This window comes from Bubalus bubalis, chromosome X, assembly GCF_019923935.1.
Source record: "Bubalus bubalis isolate 160015118507 breed Murrah chromosome X, NDDB_SH_1, whole genome shotgun sequence".
NCBI classification, from domain to species: domain Eukaryota; kingdom Metazoa; phylum Chordata; class Mammalia; order Artiodactyla; family Bovidae; genus Bubalus; species Bubalus bubalis.
In genome coordinates this window covers 88,238,111-88,265,671 of record NC_059181.1, presented here as the reverse complement: position 1 = coordinate 88,265,671, position 27,561 = coordinate 88,238,111, and the positions used below count along the sequence as shown (strand labels likewise).

General features: G+C 42.5%; 1 protein-coding gene across 3 annotated transcripts in view; it reads left to right on the top strand.

Annotated features, from left to right (window-relative positions):
- LOC102400924 (nuclear RNA export factor 3) overlaps window positions 1–26,267 on the top strand; it is a 108,243-nt gene extending 81,976 nt beyond the window's left edge. For 2 of the 3 annotated variants that reach the window (XM_044937558.1, XM_044937559.1), the window contains 16 exons: window positions 18,878–19,034; window positions 19,255–19,408; window positions 20,010–20,093; window positions 20,200–20,304; window positions 20,428–20,508; window positions 21,041–21,148; window positions 21,296–21,405; window positions 21,986–21,998; window positions 22,362–22,430; window positions 22,513–22,568; window positions 22,667–22,774; window positions 22,894–22,952; window positions 23,056–23,171; window positions 23,268–23,310; window positions 23,833–23,905; window positions 24,449–24,778. In XM_044937558.1, coding sequence (XP_044793493.1) covers window positions 19,015–19,034; window positions 19,255–19,408; window positions 20,010–20,093; window positions 20,200–20,304; window positions 20,428–20,508; window positions 21,041–21,148; window positions 21,296–21,405; window positions 21,986–21,998; window positions 22,362–22,430; window positions 22,513–22,568; window positions 22,667–22,774; window positions 22,894–22,952; window positions 23,056–23,171; window positions 23,268–23,310; window positions 23,833–23,905; window positions 24,449–24,746 — 1,497 coding nt within the window. In that variant the 5' untranslated portion in view covers window positions 18,878–19,014 and the 3' untranslated portion in view covers window positions 24,747–24,778. Of the gene's footprint in view, window positions 1–16,355; window positions 16,553–18,877; window positions 19,035–19,254; window positions 19,409–20,009; window positions 20,094–20,199; window positions 20,305–20,427; window positions 20,509–21,040; window positions 21,149–21,295; window positions 21,406–21,985; window positions 21,999–22,361; window positions 22,431–22,512; window positions 22,569–22,666; window positions 22,775–22,893; window positions 22,953–23,055; window positions 23,172–23,267; window positions 23,311–23,832; window positions 23,906–24,448; window positions 24,779–25,089 lie in introns of those variants that run through there. The other variant, XM_025276555.2, reaches the window with a different exon arrangement.
- Window positions 26,268–27,561: the final 1,294 nt, after the last annotated feature.

The following is a 27,561-nucleotide window of genomic DNA, read 5'->3' as shown; positions in this document are numbered from 1 at the left end:
TAGAATCAGGAAGCTTAGGGATCTTGATACTTGTAGCTACAAACACAGAGAACTCTTTGTGCCAGATGCTACATCAGCTACATTACACTGTGTTCCTTTATTCTGCAGACCCAGAGAACTGGGAGGGCCAGCAGTAGGAAACACGCTGTCCTTGCTACATTGCATCTGTTCTTCCCTGTATTCCTCACAAGGGGAGTCTGATACCAAAATCATCAACTTTCCAAGGTTGCTGAGGCTTACTGAGGTGCTATACTTGTCTAGGGTCATTCAGATGCTACTGGGAGAAACAGGCCCGAATTGAGCTCCATGGACTGGAAGATGACTTCTTGAAGCATAGCTTTACTAAATACTTGGTGCAATATAGGGGCTTTTCTGAAGTTTGTGCAAAGTACCTGACTATTCTAAACATAATAAAATGTCTAGAATTAATTCTAACCTATTCCAGAGAGATCATACCAAAAAACAACAGCAACAAAAAACCTTGAAAATATAAATTAAATACCAAACAGAGCTTGGTAGGTTACTGCAATGACAGTAGAAAAAAACAAAGTAGTCTTTACTTAAAAAAAAAAAAATGTAGTCAATAAGTTGGCAGATATCCCCTAGTGCAGGGGTCCCCAACTCCTATTGGGAACTGGGCTGTACAGCAGAGGGTGAGCTGAGGGGGGAGTGAGTAAGGGAAGCTTCATCTGCTGCTCCCCACAGTTCCCCATTGCTCACTGTACTCTCAAACATCCCCTCCCTTAGAGCCAGAACTGTAGATCTGAAAGTCTCAAATCAGAGGTTTTCTAAATATGGAAGGAGGGAGAAGCCTGGGCTCTAGTTCATGAACCAGAATTTTCTTTCACACACACACACAAATGAGCACACTGGTCATAGCAAACAACCACTTCCAACAACAAGAGACACTCTGCACATGAACATCACCAGATGGTCAATACTGAAATCAGGTTGATTATATCCTTTGCAGCTGAAGACAGAGAAGCTCTATACAGTAAGCAAAAAGAAGACCAGGAGCTAACTGTGGCTCAAATCATGAACTCCTTATTGCCAAATTCAGAATTAAATTGAAGAAGGTAGGGAAAACCAGTAGGCCATTCAGGTATGACCTAAATCAATTCCCTTAACATTATACAGCAGAAGTGACAAATTGATTAATAGAGTACATGAAGAACTTTAGATGGAGGTTCATAACATTGTACAGGAGGCAGGGATCAAAACCATCCCCAAGAAAAAGAAATGGAAAAAGGCAAAATGGTTGTTTGAGGAGGGCTTACAAATAATTGAGAAAAGAAGCAAAAGGCAAAGGAGAAAAGGAAAGATATACACATCCGAAAGCAGTTCCAAAAAACTGCAAGGAGCAATAAGAAAGCTTTCCTACGTAATCAATGCAAAGAAACAGAGGAAAACAATAGAATGGGAAAGACTAGAGATCTCTTCAAGAAAATTAGAGATACCAAGGGAATATTTCATGCAAAGATGGGCACAATAAAGGACAGAAACAGTATGGACCTACAGAAGCAGAAGATATTAAGAAGAGGTGTGCAAGAATACACAGAAGAACTATACAAAAAAGGTCTTAATGACCCAGATAACCATGATGATCTGATCACACACCTAGAGACAGACATCCTGGAATGTGGGCCCTACAAGCAAAGCTAGTGGAGGTGATGGAATTCCAGCTAAGCTATTTAAAATCCTAAAAGATGAGGCTGTGAAAGTGTTGAACTCAATATGCCAGCAAATTTGGAAAACTCAGCAGTGGCCACAAGACTGGAAAAGGTCAGTTTTCAATCCAATCCCAAGGAAAGGCAATGCTAAAGAATGTTCAAACTACTGCACAATTGCACTCATTTTATATGCTAGCAAAGTAATGCTCAAGATTATCCAAGCCCAGCTTCAATAGTACATGAATTGAGAACTTTCAGATGTACAAGCTGGATTTAGAAAAGGCAGAGGAACAAGAGATCAAATGCCAATATCTGTTGGATCATAGAAAAAGCAAGAGAATTATAGAGAAAAAATCTACTTCTGCTTCATTGACTATGCCAAAATATTTGACGGTGAGGATCACAACAAACTGTGGAAAATTCTTCAAGAGATGGGAATAACAGAACACCTTACCTGCCTCCTGAGAAACCTGTATGCATGTCAAGAAGCAACAGAACCAGACATGGAACAATGGACTGGTTCCAGATTGGGAAAGGAGTACGTCAAGGCTGCATATTGTCACCCTGCTTATTTAACTTATGTGCAGAGTATATCATGCAAAATTCCAGGCTGCATGAAGCAGAAGTTGGCATCAAGACTGATAGGAGAAATATCAATAACCTCAGATATGCAGATGACACCACCTTATGGCAGAAAGTGAAGAGGAACCAAGTCCAGAAAGCAATCCAGCGTTGAGAGAACAGACTGTACAAATTTGTCTTTTCGACAGTTGATTTGAAGCATGTTTTACAGAGTATGTGGTTACAAGGCAGTGTCACAGGCTCAATGAGGATTTCCACACAGATCTGGCACTGGCATTCCAACAAGGAAGGGATGGTGTGTTTGGGTACAGCTATTTTAATATGCTATAAGGTGTATTCACCGTCAATACCAGAATTCTGAGATTGGAAGCATCAAATGTCTTTAAGTAAAAAGATTCTGTGAGCCAGGTATACAGTACGACCCCAGAAGGCAGTGAATTTGTCCGTGTTAAAGACAAGTATCCAGAAAGGAAACAAATGAACTTTGACTGCTAACCGTTGTGGTAGGGCAGATGGTGGACACCAGGCTTTCTGTGGGGCAGAAGGCACTTGCAAAGTTCCATTCCTCCCTCTTACCAGGTAAGGACGCTCCCTTAATCCTGGGCAGCTAAGCCTCTAAGGCCACTTAAGCTGAGGCTGCTGAGGTGCACAGACCCCAGGACGCCACTCCATGAAGACCAATGCTTCCTCAGGGATGCCAGGCTCCTCAGCAGAGGGACTTCTGTTTGACCTTTGCTGTGGGGTCATGGCTGTGCACTTTTCAGGGCTTTGAGCCCTCCTTCCCCTCTCTGAGGTCTGTGGGAAAAGGCTAATCTTGGAGGCAGTTAGGTAGCAATCCTACAAGGGCTTGTGAGGTCACAAGTTTCTCTCTCCTTTTTCTTATAAGAACACTAGTCATTGGATTTAGATTCCTCCATACATCCAGGATGATTTCAAATCAAGATCCTTAGTTTCATGTCCACAGACCATACTGCCAAATAAGGTCTCATCACAGGTTGGGGTGTGAGGTTTGGACATGTCTTTTTCTGGACATAAGTCAACCCACTATAGTGATGTGTGTGTGTGTTGCTTAGTCATGTCCGACTCTTTGCGACCCCATGGACTTTGGCTGCCAGGCTCCTCTGTCCATGGAATTCTCCAGGCGAGAATATTGGAGTGGGTTGCCATTTCCTTCTCCAGGGGATCTTCCCAACCCAGGGATTGAAACCAGGTCTCCCGCATTGCAGGCGAATGCTTTCCCCTCTAAGCTACTAGGGAAGCTCTATAGTGATAGGAGGGTTTAAAAAGTAAAATAAAATCTTACCTTTTGTTTGTAAGTGTACAGATAAATATATAAATGCCTGCATAAGAAAGAGTAAAATGGGTTCTTTTTAAAAATTTGTTTTTAATTGAAGGATAGTTACAATATTGTGATGATTTCTGCCATCCCTCAACATGAATCACTTATAGGTGTATGATACACATATAGTGTATCACTTACATGTCCCCTCCCTCTTAAACTTCCCTCCCTTCTCCCTCCCCAGCCCACGCCTCTAGGTTGTCACAGAGCACGGGGTTCTGGTTCCCTGTGTCATACAGCATATTCCCACTGGCTATGTATTTTTTATGATAATGTATCTGTTTCAGTGCTACTCTCTCAAATCATCCCATTTCTCCCTCCTCCACAGTGTCCAAAAGTCTACTCCCTATGTATGTATCTCCATATCTGCTCTGTGGATAGGTTCATCTGTACAATCTTTCTAGATTTCATGCTGCTGCTGCTGCTAAGTCGCTTCACTCGTGTCCAACTCTGTGTGACACCATAGATGGCAGCCCACCCAGCTCCTCTGTTCCTGGGATTCTCCAGGCAAGAATACTGGAGTGCATTACCATTTCCTTCTCCACTAGACTTCATATATATGCATTAATATCCAGTATTTGTCTTTCCCCTCCTGCCTTACTTCACATTGTATAATAGGCTCCAGGTTCATCCACCTGATTAGAACCAAGTCAAATGCATTTCCTTTTATAGCTGAGTAATATTTCATTGCATATATGTACCAAAACTTATTTATCCATTCATCTGTGAATAGACATCTATGTTGCTTCCATGTCCTAGCTATTGTAAATAGTTCTGCATTGAACATTGGGGTCTATTTATCTGTTTCATTTATTGTTTCCACAGCTTATATGACCAGTAGTGGGATTTCTGGGTCATAAGGACAGGCAAGCCTGGCTTGCTGCTATCCACGGAGTTGCAAAGGGTCAGACATGACCGAGCTGCTAAACAACAAAATGGTAGTTTTATTCCTAGTTTTTTAAGGAATGTCCACACTGTTTTCCATGATGGATGTATCAATTTGCATTCCCACCAACAGAGCAAGAGGGTTTCCTTTTCTCCACACCCTGTCCAGCATTTATTGTTTGTAGAATTTTTGATGATGGTTATTCTGATTGGTGTGAGATGATACCTCACTGTAGTATTGATTTGCATTTCTCCTATAGTGAGTGATGTTGAATATCTTTTCATGTGTTTATTGCCCATCTGTATGTCTTATTTGGAGAAGTGTCTGTTTAGGTCTTCTGTCTATTTTTTGATTGGGTTGTTTGCTTGTCTGATATTGAGCTGCATGCGCTGCTTGTATTTTTGGAGATTAACCCATTGTCAGTTGTTTCATTTGAAATTATTATCTCCCATTCTGAGGGTTGTCTTTTCATCTTGTTCAGAGTTTGCTTTGCTATGCAAAAAGTTAGGTTTTAAGTTTTGTTAGATCTCATTTGTTTATTTTTGTTTTTATTTCCATTACTCTGGGAGGTGGATCAAATAGGATCTTATTGCGATATGTCAGAGTGTTCTGCCTATGTGTTCCTCTAAGACTTTTATGTTTTCTGGCCTTATGTTTAAGTCTTCAATAATCCATTTTGAGTTTATATTTGTATATGGTTTTCTGAAGAGTTGTGTGCCCTGATGACAATGAGTCTTATCAAGTGAGAAGCAGCACTGTGAACTAGTTATATGTTGGGTTCAGCAGTCACCTAGAATCTGTTCACAATTTAGTCTTGTGACTGGTTAGCCCTGCCCTCAATGTGCCTCTTCCCTGAATGAGTCCACCCTATTACCTAAGTCTCTTGGCTAAGAGGTATTCCCATTCTGATTCTGAGTCACTTTTCTATAGAAGGCTGGGGATGTGTATTTATACATGGTGGTGGTTTAGTCGCTAAGCCAGGTCTGACTCTTGCAACCCTAAGAAAAGCCTGCCAGATTCCTCTGTCCATGGGATTCTGCAGGCAAGAATACTGGAGTGGGTTGCCATTTCCTTCTCTAGGGTATTTATATGTATTGTTGTGTAATTGCCAAGTCATATATGACTCTGGGACCTCATGGACTGCAGCATGCCAAAATTCCCTGTTCTTCACTGTCTCCTGGAGTTTGCTCAAACTCACATCCATTGAGTCAGTGGTGCCATCCAACCATCTCATCCTCTGTTGCCCCCTACTCCTCCTGCCCTTAGTCATTCCCAGCATCAGGGTCTTTTCCAATGAGTCTGCTCTTCCTATCAGGTGGCCAAAGTATTGGAGCTTCAGCTTCAGCATGAGCCCTTCCAATGAATATGCAGGGTTGATTTCCTTTAGGATGGACTGGTTGGATCTTCTTTCTGTTCAAGGGACTCTCAAGATTCTCACCAGCACAATTTGAAAGCATCAATTCTTCTGTGCTCAGCTTTCTTTATGGTCCAACTCTCACATCCATACATGACTACTGGAAAAACTATGGTTTTGACAAGATGGACCTTTGTCAGCAAAGTAATGTCTCTGCTTTTTAATACACTGTCTAGATTTCTCATAGCCTTTCTTCCAAGGAGCATCTTTTAATTTCATGGCTGCAGTCATGCCCTTTATGTGCTTGATTTCCCTGATGTTTAAAGTCGGGTAACAGTAGTTCCTCTTCATAGACTGCGGTGAAGAATTAATGAACAAGTACAGGTTTAGCACTTACAACAGTGTGGGGAACTGAGGGAGTCAGCAATAATAATTAACAATTCTTAGAATTATCACACCATGATAGCACTAATTTTCCATTAGTGTTTCTAATCCCATTTTTATGATTACATGGGTGCATATCATGTCTGACTCTTTGCGACGCTATGGACTGAAGCCTGCCAGGCTCCTCTGTCCATGAGAGTCTCCAGGAGGGAGTACTGAAATGAGTTGTCATGACCTCCTCAAAGGCATCTTCCTGACCCAGGGATCAAACCCCTGTCTCTTATGTCTCCTGCATTGTCAGATGGGTTCTTTTACCACTAGTATCACCTGGGAAGCCCATATTGATATTGCTTCAAGAAAGTGGTTTTATAGTATGATAAGTAGGCTATCACCTGATTACTGTGCTCTAAGATGAACAGTTATATGTATATAGTAAAATGTCTCAAAAACAAATATATACTCAACTGTTAAGAACCCTTCTCCATGAATAATAGGGTTTTAAGGGTATTTAATTATTTTTCCTAAAGGCATGCTTCATTTTTTATAAAATAAAGTGTCTTGGATAAGTCTCCTTGAGTGAATAATGCAAAGAAGCACAGGAAAACAATAGAATGAGGAAGACTAGAGATGTCTTAAGGAAAATAAAGATACCAAGTGAACATTTTGTGCAAGGATGGACACAATAAAAGATGGAAATGGAAAGGACTTAACAAAAGCAGAAGAGATTAAGAAGAGGTGGCAAGAATACACAGAAGAACTATACAAAAAAGATCTTAATGAATCAGATAGCCATGGTGGTGTGGCTACTGACCTAAAGCCAGACATCCTAGAGTGTGAAGTCAAGTGCACCTTAGGAAACATTATTATGAAAAGCTAGTGAAAGTTATGGGATTCCAGTTAAGCTATTTAAAATCCTAAAAGATGATGCTATTAAAGTGCTGCACTCAGTATGTCAGCAAGTTTGGAAAACTCAGCAGTGGCCACACGACTGGAAAAGGTCAGTTCTCATTTCAATCCCAAAGAAGAGCAATGCCAAAGAATGTTCAAACTACTGTACAACTGAGATCATTTCACATGCTAGCAAAGTCATGCTCAAAATCCATCAAGCTAGGGTTCAGTAGTATGTGAACTGAGAACTTTCAAATGTACAAGTGGATTTAGAAAAGACAGAGGAGTCAAAGATCAAATTACCAACATCTGTTGGGTCATAGAAAAAGCAAGGAATTCCAGAAAAGCACCTGTACTAAGTCCCTTCAGTTGCATCTGACTCTTTGTTACCCTATGAACTGTACCCAGCCAGGCTCCTCTGTCCATAGGGATTCTCCAGGCAAGAATACTGGAGTGAATTGACATTTCCTCCTCCAGGGCATCTTCCGACCCCAGGGATCGAATCCACATCTCTTATGTCTCCTCCATTGGCAGGTGGGTTCTTTACCGTTAGCACCACCTGGAAACATGCTACTTCTGATTTATTGATTACACTAAAGCCTTTGAAGCAGTGGATCGCAACAAAATATGGAAAATTCTTAAAGAAACAGGAGAACCAGACCACCTTACTTGTCTCCTGAGAAACCTGTATGCACATAAAGAGCAACAGTTATAACCAAACATGGAACAACATACTGGTTCAAAGTTGGGAAAGAAGCACATCAAGGCTGTAATTATCACACTGCTTGTTTAATTTATACACAGAGTACGTATGTGAAATGCCAGGCTGGATAAATCACAAACTGGAATTAAGATTGATGGGAAAAATATCAACAATCTCGGATATGAAGATGGTATCGTTAATGGCAGAAAGTGAAGAGGAACTAAAGAGCCTTTTGATGAAGGTGAAAGAAGAGAGTGAAAATGCTGGTTTAAACTCATCATTCAAAAAGCTAAGATCATGGCATCCAGTCCCATCACTTCAGGGCACATAGATGAAGAAAAAGAAGAAACAGTGGTGATTTCCCCCTCCCCCTTTTGCTCCAAAATTATTGCAGACAGTGACTGCAGCCATGAAATTAAAAGATGCTCCTTGGAAGAAAAGCTATGAGAAATCTAGACAGTGTATTAAAAAGCAGAGACATACTTTGCAGACAAAGGCCAGAGTAGTCAAAGCTATGGTTCTTCCAGTAGTTAAGTATGGGTGTCAGAGTTGGATCATAAAGAAAGCTGAGCACAGAAGAATTGATGCTTTCGAATTGTGGTGCTGGAGAGAATCTTGAGAGTCTCTTGAACAGAAAGGAGATCCAACCAGTCCATCCTAAAGGAAATCAACCCTGCATATTCATTGGAAGGGCTCATGCTGAAGCTGAAGCTCCAATACTTTGGCCACCTGATAGGAAGAGCAGACTCATTGGAAAAGACCCTGATGCTGGGAATGACTAAGGGCAGGAGGAGTAGGGGGCAACAGAGGATGAGATGGTTGGATGGCACCACTGACTCAATGGATGTGAGTTTGAGCAAACTCCAGGAGACAGTGAAGAACAGGGAATTTTGGCATGCTGCAATCCATGAGGTCGCAGAGTCATACATGACTTGGCAATTGCACAACAATATGTATAAATACAAATCCCCAGTCCTTTTCCTAAAAAAGTGACTCGGCATCAGAATGGGGACACCTCTTAGCCAAGAGACTTTGGTAATAGGTTGGACTCAGAAGTCATTTATGAATCTACTGTATGACCATCCCAATTTAGCAGCTTCAGGGAAATCACATATGTATAAGAGAAAGGAATTTATCTCTAAACAAACCTCATATTCAGCAGTTGGGAACAAATTCCTATTCCTAGGACTTTAACAAAGGTCTTGAGTTGAAAGTAGTTTCAGAACACACATTGCTCTGTTCCTCCCAAATAAACTCTCTTGAAATGAAGGCAAGATCATGTGTTTAACCACCCAGTTAGCCAAGCAGTGAACACCACAGAGAAGGAAAAGGTGGAGGGTCTCCATCAGTGACAAACTTTATTTTCTTGGGCTGGAAAATCACTGCAGAAATTGGCTGCAGCCATGAAATTAAAATACACTTGCTCCTTGCAGAAAAAGCTATGACAAACCTACAGAGCATATGAAAAAGTAGAGATATTACTTAGCCAATAAAGCTATGGTTTTCTCAGTAGACATGAATGGATGTGAAAATTGGACTGTAAAGAAGACTGAGCATGAAGAATTGATGCTTTTGAGCTGTGGTGTTGGAGAAGACTCTTGAGAGTCCCTTGCACAGGAAGGAGATCAAACCAGTAAATGCTAACGGAAATCAACCTTGCATATTCATTGGAAGGTCTGATGCTGAAGCTGAAGCTCCAATACTTTGGCTACCTGATGGGAAAAGTGGACTCATTGGAAAAGACCCTGATGCTGGGAAAGACTGAATGCAGGAGGAAAAGGGGATGACAAAGAACGAGATGTTTTGATGACATCACCGACTCAATGGACATGAGTTTGAGCAAACTCCAGGAGATGGTGAAAGACAAAGAAATCTGGCATGCTGCAGTCCATGGGGTCACAAAGCATTGGATGCGACTGAGCAATTTACATTTTTTATTTTTCTGATTTAAAATGAATATATATCTTTTCAAAACTAATGAAATTCAAAAATGTGTATGTCAGAGAAAATATTTTTATATATTTTTAATCTTTTTCATCACAAGAAGTATATTCTTGATAATTTAGCTTATGTTCCCCAAATACATTTCTCTGTGTACAGTATTATATAAATATTTTTTACATGGACATATCTTCTCTTCCAATTTTTGCTCACAGTGTGTATATATATTGTTTTTCATATATATAGATGTATGTTTATGTATATATGCATATGGTAATATATGTGCACTCATATGTACTTGCATATAGACTTGTTTTTGTAATCTTGTTTTGTTTAATCTTTATATGTTTGTGATTCATGGTTCTCATCCAAATTTTTTTCATAACTCTGAATGACCCACTTTTACTAATAAGATTTATTTATATTATATAATATAAAACATCTGGTCTAAAATATATTGTAAATAATTTGCCAATAATTCGATTTCCTTTATATGTGACTTTGTCGTTTGGAAGAGTTTCAGCCTTTTTTCCTAACTTCTCTTCAATAGCTCTAATAAAGTTTGTAACAGAGTTCAAAGCTTTTCTTGTGTCACGTATCTAGTTTTGGTTGTCCTGGTGTCAATGATATACTGATAGGGTACTCAAACAACCCTCTCCCCCACATCTTGGTCTTGAAGATGATGGAGATGAAATCCACTCCCTCGATACAGGGCCCCAGGGACTGAAGTGTCCTGAGGGATTTGTGTGGGGCTCAGGTCGAAGCAGAGGAAATTAACTTCTACGGAGGAAAGGAAATGATCATTTATAGAATTATTTTAGGCCAGAAGCACTTTACATGGCATCTCCTATAAGCAAACACGTATTCAAATATTATATGATCTAAAGCTCTTTTCCATTTTACTCTGAGGCCTTCAAGGTTTGAATCTAGAATTCCCAGTGGACCTGTATTTGATGCAACTCTATGTATTACTTATTTTTTCAGTCATCGCTGTGCTATATTTAAATTTAGAAAATCCATGAAAATTACAGCAATTTCTTTGCTGGCACAGGAGAAAATAATTTAAAAATTGAAAAGATGGAAGACAACATTTCAAAGGATATTACAGATTTTGTGCTTACATGAAAGAACAAATAGGATTTCTGTTAATCAGCAGAGAAAAGGACAAAAGATGACTGCAAATAATTCAACTCAGCTAAAAAGCAAGTGCTCTTCAATCAAGATCTGGAAAGATATCAAACCATTAGTTGAGGAAATGAAAATCTGAAGATATCATAATAAACAAAACAATGATTTTGCATATAAATATTTATATAAATGAAAATTTTATTTTAATTTATTTTTTGTACCTTCAATTCAGTTCAGTTCAGTCGCTCAGTCATGTCTGACTCCTTGCAACGCCATGAAGTGCAGCGCGCCAGGCCTCCCTGTCCATCACCAACTCCCAGAGTCCACCCAAACCCATGTCCATCGAGTCGGTGATGCCATCCAACTATCTCATTCTCTGTCGTCCCCTTCTCCTCCTGCCCTCGATCTTTCCCAGCATCAGGGTCTTTTCAAATGAGTCAGCTCTTCGCCTCAGGTGGCCGATATATTGGAGCTTCAGCCTCAACATCAGTCCTTCCAATGAACACCCGGGACTGATCTCCTTTAGGATGAACTGGTTGGATCTCCTTGCAGTCCAAGGGACTCTCAAGAGTCTTCTCCAACACCACAGTTCAAAAGCATCAATTCTTCGGTGTTCAGCTTTCTTTATAGTCCAAAGCTCACATCCATACAGGACCACTGGAAAAACCATAGCCTTGACTAGACGGACCTTTGTTGACAAAGTAATATCTCTGCTTTTTAATATGCTGTCTAGTTTGGTCGTAACTTTCCTTCCAAGGAGTAAGCGTCTTTTAATTTCATGGCTGCAATCACCATCTGCAGTGATTTTGGAGCCCAGAAAAATAAAGTCAGCCACTGTTTCCCCACGTCCAAGGAGTGGTGACTGTGTGGGCGCAGGAGAGCCAAGAGGAGCTACTCCACGTTCAAGGTCAGGAGGGGCAGCGGTGAGGAGATAACCCTCATCCAAGGTAAGAGAAACCCAAGTAAGATGGTAGGTATTGCGAGAGGCATCAGAGGGCAGACACACTGAAACCATAATCACAGCAAGCTAGTCAATATAATCACATGGACCACAGCCTTGTCTAATGCAATGAAACTGAGCCATGCCCGTGGAGCAACCCAAGATGGGTGGGTCATGGTGGAGAGATCTGACAGAATGTGGTCCACTGGAGAAGGGAATGGCAAACCACTTCAGTATTCTTGCCTTGAGAACCCCATGAACAGTATGAAAAGGTAAAATGATAGGATACTGAAAGAGGAACTCCCCAGGTCGGTAAGTGCCCAATATGCTACTGGAGATCAGTGGAGAAATAACTCCAGAAAGAATGAAGGGATGGAGCCAAAGCAAAAAGAATACCCAGCTGTGGATGTGACTGCTGATAGAAGCAAGGTCCGATGCTGTAAAGAGCCATATTGCATAGGAACCTGGAATGCTAGGTCCGTGAATCAAGGCAAATTGGAAGTGGTCAAACAGGAGATGGCAAAAGTGAACTTTGACATTCTAGGAATCAGCGAACTCAAATGGACTGGAATGGGTGAATTTAACTCAGATGACCATTATATCTACCACTGCGGGCAGGAATCCCTTAGAAGAAATGGAGTAGCCATCATGGTCAACAAAAGAGTTCCACATGCAGTACTTGGATGCAATCTCAAAAACGACAAAATGATCTCTGTTCATTTCCAAGGCAAACCATTCAATATCACAGTAATCCAAGTCTATGCCCCAACCAGTAATGCTGAAGAAGCTGAAGTTGAACGGTTCTATGAAGACTTACAAGAACTTTTAGAACTAACACCCAAAAAAGATGTCCTTTTCATTATAGGGGACTGGAATGCAAAAATAGGAAGTCAAGAAACACCTGCAGTAACAGGCAAATTTGGCCTTGGAATACAGAATGAAGCAGGGCAAAGAGTAATAGAGTTTTGCCAAGGTAACACACTGGTCATAGCAAGCACCCTCTTCCAACAACACTAGAGAAGACTCTACACATGGACATCACCAGATGGTCAACACCAAAATCAGATTGATTATATTCTTTGCAGCCAAAAATGGAGAAGCTTTATACAGTCAGCAAAAACAAGACCAGGAGCTGACTGTGGCTCAGATCATGAACTCCTTGTTGCCAAATTCAGACTTAAATTGAAGAAAGTAGGGAAAACCACTAGACCATTCAGGTATGACCTAAATCAAATCCCTTATGATTATACAGTGGAAGTGAGAAATAGATTTAAGGGCCTAGATCTGATAGATAGAGTGCCTGATGAACTGCGGCTCGTGACAATGTACAGGAGACAAGGATCAAGACCATCCCCATGGAAAAGAAATGCAAAAAAGCAAAATGGCTGTCTGGGGAGGCCTTACAAATAGCTGTGAAAAGAAGAGAAGCGAAAAGCAAAGGAGAAAAGGAAAGATATAAGCATCTGAATGCAGAGTTCCAAAGAATAGCAAGAAGAGATAAGAAAGCCTTCCTCAGCGATCAATGCAAAGAAATAGAGGAAAACAGCAGAATGGAAAAGACTAGAGATCTCTTCCAGAAAATTAGAGATGCCAAGGGAACATTTCATGCAAAGATGGGCACAATAAAGTACAGAAATGGTATGGACCTAACAGAAGCAGAAGATATTAAGAAGAGGTGGCAAGAATACACAGAAGAACTGTACAAAAAAGATATTCATGACCAAGATAATCATGATGATGTGATCAACAAAACGCATGTCTATTGAGTTGGTGATGCCATCCAACCATCTCATCCTCTGTCGTCCCCTTCTCCTCCTGCCCTCAAGCTTTCCCAGCATCAGGGTCTTCTCAAATGAGTCAGCTCTTCGCCTCAGGTGACCAATGTATTGGAGTTTCAGCCTCAACATCAGTCCTTCCAATGAACAACCGGCACTGATCTCCTTTAGGATGGACTGGTTGGATCTCCTTGCAGTCCAAGGGACTCTCAAGAGTCTTCTCCAACACCACAGTTCAAAAGCATCAATTCTTTGGCGCTCAGCCTTCTTTACAGTCCAACTCTCACATCTATACATTACCACTGGAAAAACCACAGCCTTGACTAGACGGACCTTTGTTGACAAAGTAATGTCTCTGCTTTTTAATATGCTGTCTAGGTTGGTCATAACTTTCCTTCCAAGGAGTAAGCATCTTTTAATTTCATGGCTGAAATCACCATCTTCCAGGATTTTGGAGCCCCCCAAAATAAAGTCAGCCACTGTTTCCCCATCTATTTGGCTTGAAGTGATGAGACTGGATGCCATGATCTTAGTTTTCTGAATGTTGAGCTTCAAGCCAACTTTTTCAGTCTCCACTTTCACTTTCATCAAGAGGCTCTTTAGTTCTTCTTCACTTTCTGCCATAAGGGTGATGTCATCTGCATATCTGAGGTTATTGATGTTTCTCCCGGCAATCTTGATTCCAGCTTGTGCTTCCTCCAGGCCATTGTTTCTTATGATATACTCTGCATATAAGTTAAATAAGCAGGGTGACAATATACAGCCTTGACATACTCCTTTTCCTATTTGGAACCAGTCTGTTGTTCCATGTCCAGTTCTAGCTGTTGCTTCCTGACCTGCATACAGGTTTCTCAAGAGGAAGGTCGGGTGGTCTGGTATTCCTATCTCTTTGACAATTTTCCACAGTTTGTTATGATCCACACAGTCAAAAGCTTTGGCATAGTCAATAAAGCAGAAATAGATGTTTTTCTGGAACTCTCTTGCTTTTTGGGTGATCCAGCGGATGTTGGCAATTTGATCTCTGGTTCCTCTGCCTTTTCTAAAACCAGCTTGAACATCTGGAAGTTCACAGTTCACGTATTGCTGAAGCCTGGCTTGAAGAATTTTAAGCATCACTTTACTAGCATGTGAGATGAGTGCAATTGTGCAGTAGTTTGAGCATTCTTTGGCATTGCCTTTCTTTGGGATTGGAATGAAAAGTAACTTAGATTACATTAATATGAACTGAGTGACTTATCACACCCCCACCCCACCCCACCCCACCCCCACCTTGTGAAAACACATATACACAAAACACACAGTACTAGAAGAGAAACAGTTCAGGAAAATGTGCACCAATCCTTTTACATTGGATGTCTTGGGTATCTGTGAGTCATAGTGAAGGGATCATGTAGGTGTAAGGTACAGAATCATGTGAGTTTCTAAGAATATATTTTTAATGTTTCAAATTTTATGACTAGGCTAATTTGTCAAAAGGAACACTTGAAAATAAAAACTAATTGACAGAAAAGTTCATATATTTACGTGTTAGAAAAATATTCATATGATAATGTTTCATAAAAAGTCCAAATTTTCATCTTTTCACTTGACAGTGTATCTATGTATTCGTAGGCATTTCTGCCTTACATTTCCCTCACCTCAGATGTTCACACCGTCTTGTGAGGGTTTCTTCACCTCTCTCGGCCCTAGAATTCTTCTTTCAGGGCATAGAGATCTGGGAGGGGAAAATATTGGAAAATTCCAGAAGATATTACAATTTCCAGAAAGTTCTGGTTCATGAACTGGAGCCCAGGCTTCTCCCTCCTTCTCTCTTTAGAAACCCATCTGAGTTGAAGATTTCAGAGCTACAGTTGTGGCTCTAAGGGGAGGTGGGATGGTTCAGACAGTAAACCTAGTGGTGGGGAGGTGCAGATGAGTCTTTTCTTGCTTGCTTGCCAGTCCTCTGCTCACCTCCTACTGTGAGGTCCTGTTCTTAGCAGGCCTGGGACTGGTATCTTTCCGTGGCCCAGGGGTTGGGGACGACTGCATTAGGGGATATTTGCCTACATTGATTATATATTTTTAAAGAAAAGGATATGGTTTAGCTTTTTTTCCCCTACTGTCATTACAGGGACCCATCAAACTCTGTTTGGTATTTTCTTTATACTTTCAAGGTTTTTTTGTTTGTTTGTTGTTATTGTTGTTTTCATATGATCCTCTGGAATGTGTTAGATTTAATTTTAGCCATTTGATTATTTTTAGAATGGTCAGGTACTTTGCATAAACTTCAGAGAACCCCCTATATTGCACCAAGTATTTAGTAAAGCTATGCTTCAAGACGTCATCTTACATTCCATGGAGCTCAATTCTGGCCTGTTTCTCCCAGTAGCATCTGAATGACCCTAGACAAGTATAGCACCTCAGTAAGCCTCAGCAACCTCGGAAAGTTGATGATTTTGGTATCAGACTCCCCTTGTGAGGAATACAGGGAAGAACAGATGCAATGTAGCAAAGGATAGAACGTTTCCTACTGCTGGCCCTCCCAGTTCTCTGGGTCTGCAGAATGAAGGAACACAATGTAATGTAGCTGATGCAGAATCTGGCATAGAGAGTTCTCTGTGTTTGTAGCTACAAGTATCAAGATCCCCTAAGCGTCCTGATTCTAGTTGGCCTCCTCTGAAGGGGTGGTACTGTTGGAAAGAGTTCCCTGGATGTTAGGCTAGCAGCAAACTCAGAGGGCAGTAATTACAGGAAGTTAAGTCTCCTCTGACTCCCAGGGCTCTCCTCCTTTATGCCCTTGGGGAAGAGACTTCCTGTAAGGACTCCATCTTTCATGACCCTGAGAGTTTGGAGCCTGCTGTCTCCTTGCTTGCCAGCGTTCCTTGATATTCTCCAAACCTCCAGCTCCAGACCCACACAGTCCCTTCTAGAGCAGCCTGTGAGGACAGTGGTGACAGATCTCTGCTTTCAGGCCATCCCATGGGTGAGTTGGTCTGCATGAGACCTTCTCTTCAGATCCTCACAAAGCAGGAAGATTTCTGGGTTCCCTACCCCATTCCAACCCACAGGGCCCCAACCAGCTGACCCTCCTATAGAGAAAGCAGGGACAGGGCCAAGGCTGATTAATTTCCACTCTGAGGAAATGGGTCACATGGGCTCGGACACCCATCTTCATTCCACATGGAAAATATCCCAACGTATGGATATTTTTTCCCTGTTTAAGGAAAAAGCCTGAGTCATGTAGCTTAGGGCTTGGAGAGGGGGGCGATGGTAACCTAGGTGAGGGGTGGGGTTCGTAGAAACTACCATTCTTTGGATTAATAATAGAGGTGGAAGAGTAAGAAAATCCACCATTACTACTTCTATTAGAAGGATAGAATCTTCTAATAGAATCTTCTATTAACTAGCCAGGGTAAATTGTATTAGTCCATAGACACTTCTTGAAGCTTGCTTTATTTTCCAGCATATGATTGATTCTACAACGTTCCATCAGAGTTCCTATGTATGTGGGTGGGTCTATATCAATTAAATTAATTTGTTAATATATTTGTCATATTTAAAAATCTTAACCCTCTAGCTTAATTTTGTTTTTTTTTCCCTTAATTTGCCACTTCATCCATCACTAGATGAGCTGTTTTAAAGTTTCCCACTGTGACTTTTGTTTTGTCCATTCTCTATTTCTGTCAGTACTAGTTTTCAATATTTTGGCTTTGATTTAAGGCATGCATTTAGAATTTTGTGTTAATATCTTCTTACAGCATTGCCTCTGTTAGCATAAGAAAATTTCTCTCTTTCTTTTGTAATGTTTTCTTTTTCTTAAAGTCTACATTTTCTTTTGGTATAATATGGTTATACCAGCTTTCTGTAGGTTCATGTGGAGAAGGTATACATTTTGCCATTTTTTATTTTCAAATTTTCTAGATGATTAAATTTTGCATGTGTCTTTTTTCAAAAGTATTTGATGGAAGGTTTCTTCTCTCATCTGATAACAGCCTTTTGTTTGATTGTTGTTTTGCTTTTTTTTTTTTAGTAATATTTAGTCTGAATCTTTTAATGTAAAAAAAGATGTAATTTGGTTTACATATGTTGTATTAATGTATATATACATATGTATTTTCCTCTTCTAAATTCCTTTGAAATGATTAATATTTTATCACTATGAAAATTGTTACCGCATGTGGCTAGATTGTTAAACATTCTTTTGCCATTCTTGTAGTAATTACCCTTCAGATTACAATGGATATTTTTGCCATTTCATAGTCTAATATTAGCTAATTAGTTCTTTAAAACTGCTGGGAGAAGTATGGGACCTTGAGACCCTTTGATTCTGTATACTCCCTCCAAACATATTGTCACACGTTTTCATTCTCCCTACATTTAAATTCCCGGAAGAAATTAGTATCATTGTGTTATATAGTCAGTACTCATTTAAAGTTACTCACACATTCACAAATGGCATTAGGCTTTCTTTCCTGTACCTATGTGACTCCACCTGGGAAGTTATTTCTTCTGCCTGAAGAACAACATATAAATTTTCTTTTAGTTTGAATCTTTTGACCACAAATTTTCTGAGTTTTTGTTGCATGATGATGACATGAACGTAGTTTCTTTTAAAAATTTTTTTCCTTAAAAAATACTTTTAATCCGATTAATATTATTATCTTCTGTTGATATCTTGCTACTTTTGGAGACTTGTCAACCAAATTCTCATCAGCTACCATTTCTCCACTCTCTTCCTCTCCTCCTCTCTGGCACTCACATTAACTGTGTGTTAGGTATACTCCTTGCATCACCTGTAATTCTCTACACCTCTCTTTTGATATTCTCCATATTATATCTCTCCAGACTCAATTCTGGATCTTTTCATCAGACTTATCATTCATTTCTCTAATTCTTCCTTCAGGGAGGCAGATCACTTCTGACCTTTGAATCATCACACCATGGTAGATTTAAGGGTATGTTTTAATGTCCTCCCAGAGCAGAGCAGAGAACTGAGACTTGGGGATGAAATGCCACTTGTCCCAGGTCACTTAGCCTGAACCAAGTAGAGCGAAGTCTAACATTACAGACTACACTCTAGATCCAGACCCTTTCCTCAGTGCCTGTTTTCTTCTTGGTTGTGACTGCTCCCTACCTCTCATTTCCTGAAAAGTGGAGCCAGAGTGAAGTCTTCCAGCTTTTTTTTTTTTTTTAGCATGAGATGCATTGCTGTTTATCATAAAGTCAGTGATAATTTTTCTTTAGCCATGATGTTTACTGAGGACTTCTTCTGTTACTGGGACCACTGATATGTTGTTGTCAATTTTAGAGCAGACCGATAAAGTGAACCCTTTACAAAGAAGAGCACCAAGCTGGGGTGTTTACCGAAGGCAATACATCTATTGGTCTGAACAGGTCATTTCCCAGCAGCAACAAGATAGAGATTCAGAAGAAAGTGATGCTTGTATGGACATCCAAGCAAGATAGTAAGTGACCAGTCACCAAGGCTGACATGTACCAACCAGTGAACAACAAAACCTTGTAGTTAAACCTGCCATTTTTCTATCCAACCTGGAAGATTGAGGAATGATGGGATGAGATTAATGCTTGAGCAATCATCATTGTAGCTCTGGTATCATGTGGGAAAATGTAGAGAAGACTTTCCAAGCCTATATGGACCACTTTCTTCTCTCCACTTCCCCACAGTGCTTCCTGTGAACTTCCATCCCATCATCGGAGAAGTAGTTTTCAGAAACAAGACCAAATGCATATTTATATGGAGACAAAACAAAAGCCTCCAGAAAAAAGAATGGGGAGAAACAGACAGGATGAGACCTTTGGGAGCTGGTTCAAGATCATAGTGAGTATCTTGGCTAAATGGAGACAGAGTCATGTTGGATTTGTGTAGAGATGCTGGGAACTTTTCTGGGGCAGTGGTGTTGGTAATCAGTCTTGTTCTTACTAGGAGCTATCTTCCTAGATCATCTAAGGGTGAGTTCAGAGAAGCAATAGAAAGGAAACTGATTGCCTGCAAGGAGGAGTATGGGAGAGGTTGACTAAAAGCAAAGGAGGAAACCTACTGCCAGGGAGATGGAGCACTCAATACCAGATCACGTGTTTGGCTCAAGCTGAGTGTGGGAAGAGGTTGAGTCTCTGGAGTCTGTGTCAGAGTGACAGGCCAAGTCTACCTCCTATGGATCTCTTGGAAATTTATAAAAGGAAGTACATGTGAAACATATTAAGTCAACTATTCAGGAAGAGTGTTTGAATGAAAAGAAAGTTATATATAAAATCCATGTCTGGTAAAAAAAAAAAAAAGTTAAGATAATAGATACTGTCCTATCTTTAAAAATAATTTAAAGCCTGAAGAAAAGGTCCTAAATCAAGACACAGTTGGGTCTTATGTTAACCATAGATTTCTTTGTATCCATTCTCTTTCCCATTTGTTTTTTGGCTCTTAGATTCCCTTTGGTATAAAATATGATGAGAAGTGGCTGCTAAATTTGATTCAGAAGCAAAGCAGTGTCCCCTTCACTGCATTCGAAGTAAGACAGGACATGGAGATGATGAGACGAAATGGGGTAGATTGCGGGCCCAGAAGGGAAATGGCACTAGTCTCATGTTCTGCTTCTCCTGTCACTCTCCCTACAGTTTCACTATGAGAAAATGCAGGCCCAGTTCTTTGTAGAGAATGCCAACATTGCCTGTGCATTGAAGAATGTCAATGGCAAGATTTTCAATGAGGTTAATGAAAAGGTGTGTGTCAAGGGCGTGATCAGGCCTGACTAGGGACAAGAGGACAGGGGAGGGGCATGGTCTTGCTTGATCCCATGTACAGATTTCCTGGAGCTTACCCAGCCCCTCTTGTGTTCTCTACAGATATTTATCTTGGTTGAACCCTGTAAGTCACCCCAGTCTGTGCAGAAGGCGCTGACGTCTGAAAAGGTGGAGCAGATAAAGGTAATGCAGACTCAGCATAAACTGTGCACTCACAGCCAGACCCACTGCTCCTCCCCACTCACCCTCAGACTCAGAACCACTGAACCCCATCCCTAACCCTGCAGCTGACCATGAACAAACCATAGGATGCCTGCCAGCAATCTCTTGACATCCAGAGACTCCGCTTTGGCCCTGGTATGGCTACAGCAGTAATTGTAGGGCAGGTGAGGGTAGAGGGTCTGTCTGGGTAGAGCCCTCAGAGATGGTATCATGGGGAGGGGTTGGTGCTGGAGGTGTTCCAGCTGGGACCTTCTCAGTCTCTGTATCCCTCATCCTGGCTTCCTGGAGATTTGATGACCTGTGATATTGGAATGACACAAAACTGTAGAAATGGCATGGCTGCTTCCATACACATCCATCCAGGGATCAGGCCCATGGTGAGGACCAAGGCCCAATGTTGGGACCAATAGTGAGGAAGGGAGAGATTAGGTAGAACAGGCAAATATGTCTCAGGTATTCCCTTTGGGGTCCTCACTCTCTTTCCTCATCATAGTTTTCGTCCTTGGACCTGAGCAACAATAAACCCTACCTGCTGGATGGCCTGTCCACCATTATGGGGAATGCTTCCAACACCCAGAACTTGAACATCTCCAACACTGAGGTGAGGTGGGGCACCCAGATCCTCCATTGAAAGGAAGGTAGGAGGGTTCATGGGGTGGTAACAGATAAGGGGAAGTGGATTTGTAGGGAAAGGAAGGGTGTGGATGCAGAGATATCTGTTAGATGTGGGTTTTACCCATAATTCCAGGTGAAGGCTGAAGGGCAGATGGACAAGGGTCAGCAGCTGGAACCAGGAGGGATGTGTGCAGACAAAAATGCCATATGCACCAACTTCCCTGATAAGTCAACCAACATAAGGTCACCCTCTGCCTTGTCTCTACGCCCCTATATCTCTCTCATCTCTCCCCTCCTCCCTCCACTCTCCCTCTCCCTACCTCTTGAGCCCCACCTTAGTCACCTCCCTGACATAACACCTGGTCATCCCTGAGGTTTGTCCTTACTTGACAGAGTGCCGGACAACCTGTGATGTAGCAAAGCACTGGGCTCTCCCCCCATTCCCTCTTCTCTCCATAGCCTTCAGTGAGCCCATAAGGAAGGAAGGAAGGGAGGGGAGACAGGCCTGGCAGACTGAATTTGAGGTGTTGGTCCTTGTGGCACTGGAGAAGGGAGTCAGGACAGTCTGGCTGGGAGCTACCCAGGGGAAAGGAGATGGAAGAGGGACTGGTAGGAAGGAGTGGAGGGAACAGTTTCCCTCTAGGTCAGTCTATGGAGTGGTGACCAGGGCCCTGGAATGCTAGGATACTGGGTTCTGTGGGGGGCACACAGGGCTGTGATTGCTGTAAGTGACTTGCTCCAATGAGGAGGGTCATCTCCACAGTTTCACTGACTTTTCTCTTTTGTCTTGATTTTGGCAAAACATCCTGGAATTGTTCCCTAGGTTACTAAGCTTGGTAAGTGCATTCCTTGATCACAGATTCCACTAAATAGCATCGACAGTGCCCTCAAACTACTCTGAAACATGTTAGGAACTGTCCACATTCCATTTCTGAACTTGACCCTTAAATGTCCTGTGGGAGGGAGGTGTACCGTTCTCGGTGAGAATCTGAAAAAGATCTGGATCTTCTTCAGCCATGTACTCCACAAGCTTTGGGGAAACCATGAAGATAATTGAAAATGTAGTCCTGCCACTGGCATTTCCAGGACCCTTTCTCCTCTGACTTCAGACCCCCACCTCATCCTGGGCCCATCCTTTTAGCTGATCATCCAGCACCACATCCTGGACTGCACTGCTGACTTCTTCTTCCCTCCTCCAGGATGGCCAGGAGACACTCTCAGGTTCTAAGTGTGTTATTGAAGCTCCCAAGTTCTTATCAATGTGCAAGGTGAGCACATTGGATCCAGCAGGGTCCTAGGTGGTACATGAGGGTGTGTCAGCCCTTGTCCTGAGGACTGTTTTAATTCCAGGGAAGTTTCTTTGGATCTGATCAGGTGAACAGTCAAATCTTGCAATTCCTGCAGCAGTAAGTACCCCTGGGAATCTGAACAAGGGGAGGGCCAGAACAAGGGAAGCCACCCAAACTCCAGACCAGAGAGAGACTTTACTCACTGCTTCCCTCAGGTATTACCTGATTCATGACTATGGAAATCGCCAGGGACTGCTGGATTTTTATCATGAGGAGGCCTGCTTCTTCCTGACCATTCCATTCCACCCCAAGGACTCACGCTTGTGAGTATCACAGCCTAGACTCCTCCCTCAGGCCATGTGGCTCCCCATCATATGCAGGCCAGCTCCTGCTGGTACCTATGCTGGCCGACCACCACTCAAGTTTCCTCTGTGTCTTCTAGAAGCAGTGTGCATCTATACTTCAAGGACAACAGGAATACAGAGAAGCTCAAGGACCCCAGTGAGTGTGTGGTGGAAAAGCGGAGTGGGAAGGGCAGTGAGGGGGCCAATCACAGGGTCCATGGTGTGGCTGCCCTGACTTCCCTTCTTCCCCTCCCCCACAGAACTGCGTGTCCAGATGCTGAAACACACAAAACATGACATTGTGCGTGCCCTCTGTGGATTACCCAAAACTCAGCATGACTTCAGCTCCTTTGAGGTGGACATGTGTTTCCAGACGGTGAGCACCTGCTCCTCGCTTGGTGGTGAGGGGCAGAAAGGCGCAGGTGGGAAAGAGGATGAGGGGTGACTGAGTACCTGGTCTCTTCCTTATCAGGAAACGATGTTCTGCTTCTCTGTCAGTGGGGTGTTCAAGGAAGGTGAGTGTGTGTAGCCCGCTCCCCCCAGATGCCGCACTGCTCTCTCGCCTGGTCAGGCTCCCTCCCACCAGAACTCTTCCTTCCAGATTCCCTCCCCTGCCCTCCCCTCCCCAGCCCATAGTCTTCCCACAGACAACCCAGGTCTGAACTGCATCCATGTCTGCCCTGCCCACCCTGGGCACTAGGGACACAGGCTGTGGAGTTTGGTGGCTCCCATACCAGATCCTTACACTGAGAACCTGGGCTACTACTTAACCTCACAGTTTCCTCATAATATTCATCTCTCCAGCAACTGAGAAAAATGCATCCCATGAACTTGTGAAGTGGTTGTCATGGGGGCATGTCACTGGGAGCAGACATCTCCTACAGTTGCCCTCCCCATTCCTGACACCCAACTCCCCACATGAACAGCTGTCCCGTCAGCATGAGTGTCAAGTCAGACCCTGACTTGGGAATGACGTGGGAGCCTGTAAACACGTGGGGTTCTCAGGGGGTACTCTTGTTTGTTGTTTGTTGTTGAAGTGGAAGGAAGTTCTCAGGGCTGTGTGCGTGCCTTCACCCGGACCTTCATCACTACTCCCACCAGCTCTTCCAGGTGAGAGCCATGTTGTGGGCGGGATGGCCCATCCAGCCTGGGCTCAGGGTCCTGGGCATGTGGATGCAGATCTTAGGCTGACTCAGTATTGTGGAAAGCCAGCAGGGAGATCCAAGGACCAGTCTAGCCTAGTGGTTAGGAAGAACATGGGCTCTGGAATCAGCACATGGGTTCTCTCCTTGACCCAGTGCTCACTCTCTGTGTGACCTTGGTCAAGTCACATGATCTGTCTGTGACTCTGTCTTCTTCTGAAAATGGGGATCAGACTGTACACTCCTGTACTGTAATGTACTGAGTTACTGTTCAGGGTAAATGTGAAGTTGTCCCTGGGTTGGGGAACAGACTGTCCATTGAGTGAAGCTGGTAGACAATCTCTCTGAAGGTGAGCTCTGTGCGAGGCACAGAGGAACCAGTTAAGGAGCCTGGGCACAGACACAGGAGGGTATGGAAGGGATCTAGTTGCTGAGTGTTAGTGTGGAGCAGTCAGGATTGGGGTGCAGGTGGTCCATCCATAAATTGTCCACATGTGCATTTTTCCTCCAGTCTTTGTATAGTGAATGAAGAGCTGTTTGTAAGGGAAGCCAGTCCCAGTGAAGCTCAGCGTCTGCATTCTCCATCCCAGTGCCTACACTGTCGACCACGTTCATGTTCCGCCTCTCCCCTGAGTAGCAGGAAATGGTGTGGGCTTTCTCCTCCCAGTGTGGAATCACCTCCAATAGTCCCAGAAGTGACTTCTGGGTTTGCATTGAGTTGGGAGGGAGCTGGGAGGAGTGGACGAGTGATTAATGGGAACCTGAATGTAAATTGTTTTCCTTGTTTATTTCAGTTATTTCTACCCTGAACATTTCATTTTTAGTACATAGTAAGCTACTAGTTGTTTTGAGCAGGCTTGAATCATTTTTGTGAGTTTGGTGAATCCTGCGCCTGTCTGTACAGACAGTTGGGTTTTCAGGCACTTTTATCTTGATACACTGGGCCTGAGGTTCATTCCACTCTGTATGTCACAGTAGATGTCCAGTGGGGAGCAGGGAAAATCATTGTTCCACAACATACCACCCAAAGATACCCCTTTAATGTTTTCATCTTCAATATGTCTTCCTTGAAGTTTGCTTATGTAGGTATATGCATATTTGTGCATATATATATATATGTGTGTGTGTGTGTGTGTGTGTATTTATCTACAGAAAATGAGATCTCATCGTGAGAGAGAGAAAAGGAAACCAGAGGCAGAAACGAAGAGAAAGAGAGGCATGTGGCTGGATGGGGAAGTGAAGTCCAAGGATTGATTACTTAATCTTCAATGCCTTGAAACTTGAGTAAGATTAAAAGTTAATGTGAAGGAACCATCCCATCTCATTTTTTATCCTAAAATTTTCCCATGTACTCATTTTCGTTCTTAACCTTTTATTTCTACTGCAGAGTAAAGAGATATTTCAAATGGAACAGTGTAAATTTTAAGCCCAATATATATTGAGTTATTAGTGAATGAAAGAATGGACCATTGTATTTCAGTAGAATGGTAGTAGTTTTAGTTTTTTGTCCCACATGGAGGCAGCAGATATTGGAAATTCTGGTGTGACATGGCTGGATGTTGCATGATCTGATACCCCCTGCAGTGTTGAATGGGAGACAGGTCCAAAATTTTCCTATCAATGTGTTAACATAAGGAGCAGTTCAGGAGCAGCAGTTAGGCAACACCACAGCTTACTGCCCTGTTGCCATCTCTCACTGAAATCACCAGGTGAGTCAAAGGCAAGCCTGTCTTCCCAGCATGGGGACTGGATCAGAGTCTGCTCACAGATATGATGTTGGGTACCTCTTAGGAGCTTCTGAGTCTCCCAAGAGATTAGAGTTCCTTCTCTCTTTAGAACTTTGAACTCCAGCCATATCAGAGAGACTTGGCTTCCTTTCTAATGATATCTACTTTCTCATTAGGAGAACCATGAGAAATGACAGTGCCTGCCTTAGCCCCAGGCTTTCTCACTCACTCCTCAGGACAGCTCTGTGTTAGAGATGAGTCCCATTTCACAGATGACAGAGCTGCTCCTCTTATAGCTTCTGTCGCCTGTCCAGATAAGCAGGAACTTGGGGTGAGGTTCTGTCCCTTGCCCTCTCTGGAGGACAATGGAGCAGCCTCCCTTTTAGACTATGGGCTAGAGAAATGGTCACTTGGCTCTCCTGTGATATAACAGGCTCAAGGGGTACTCCCTCAAAAGCCCCTACTGATGAATATAATACTGCACAGACATGTGCACATGCATTCATTACCTAAGAAAAGAATTCATTATGTTCAGTTTCATGAGGAGATGAATTAGAATTAAAGTGAATTGCCAGCATATCTACGTGTGTGTGTGTGTGTGTGTGTGTGTGTGTGATCAGGCTGTGTGTAGGAAATGTGTAAGATCATTACTTATAAAAGCACAGTATGTCAGGTAAATATGTGGAGATGACATACCTCTGAGAGAAAGACATTTCCTTCTTCACCTCGGAGTCCCCTTCCCTAGTGTGCAGGACAACTTTTGAGGACTGGAGAAAAGAGAGTATCATTTGCATGTGGAAGCCCTTTAAGAATCCAGTCTGGAAGTTTCCACAGGGGCACTTTTTCTGATACCCAGAAGCAAAGAGCTGGGAGAAGGCAATGGAAGGGCAGCTATGGTGGCCTTCAGTGGAGAGGAGCCGATCAGGGCAGAGTGCTTCAGCTAGGCACCTGCCTGGTAGCCCCCACGTCACCACTGTCTGCAGCTGAGAACCAGGAACGCTATTGGGTAAGAATCTTCCCTGGGTCGTTAGAGGATTGGCACAGGGCCAAGCACCCAATGCTTGTCTGCATCCCTCAACTCCACAATCTTCACTTCCTATGTACTCCACTCTCAGTTGGGTTCATCCCTAACTTCTTGCTGATTACCACCTCCACCATTCATATTTTGGCTGAGTAGTAAGAAAAATAATAGTACACATAAAACTGAAAAAAAAAACCCATAAAAATGATAAAAGATACCAAGCACACATATTAGATAAATTACTAATTTATCAAGGTAAATCATTCAGCACATAATGGTTCACAGCATCAAATCCTGGTCTTCTGACTGAAAAGGCTCTGCCCACCACCTCTGTTTCTATAGTGAGTGTACTTAGGCGTTAGGACTGAGGCCAACACAGGTAAGGGACTCAGCCCAGGTCCTGTGGTCAGTTGATGACTCTGGAACTGGAGATTTACTCGATGAGTTCTGTCTAGCTGACCTGTGCCTATTCTCTGCTCTCCTGTACTAATCCTTCCTTGGGGGTTCAATAAGAAGTTACTTCTGGTCAAACTAGAATTTGAAAAATGACACCAGAAAGTGTGAGGAAATAGGAATTGATGAGACGGAACCAACGTTTACTTGATGCTACATTTCCAGATACTTTTTCAAATCTCCTATTTAAGAGGACATAGGCAGAAATGTTCTGAGGTGGTGCTAGTGGTAAAGAACCTGCTTCCCAATGCAGATAGACATAAGAGAGCAGGTTCAATCCCTGGGTCAGGAAGATCTCCTTGAGAAAGAAATGGCAACCCACCCAGTATTCTTGCCTGGAGAATCCCATGGACAACGGAGCCTGGTGGGCTGCAGTCCATAGCGTTGCATAGAGATAGACACAGCTGAAGCGACTTAGCATGC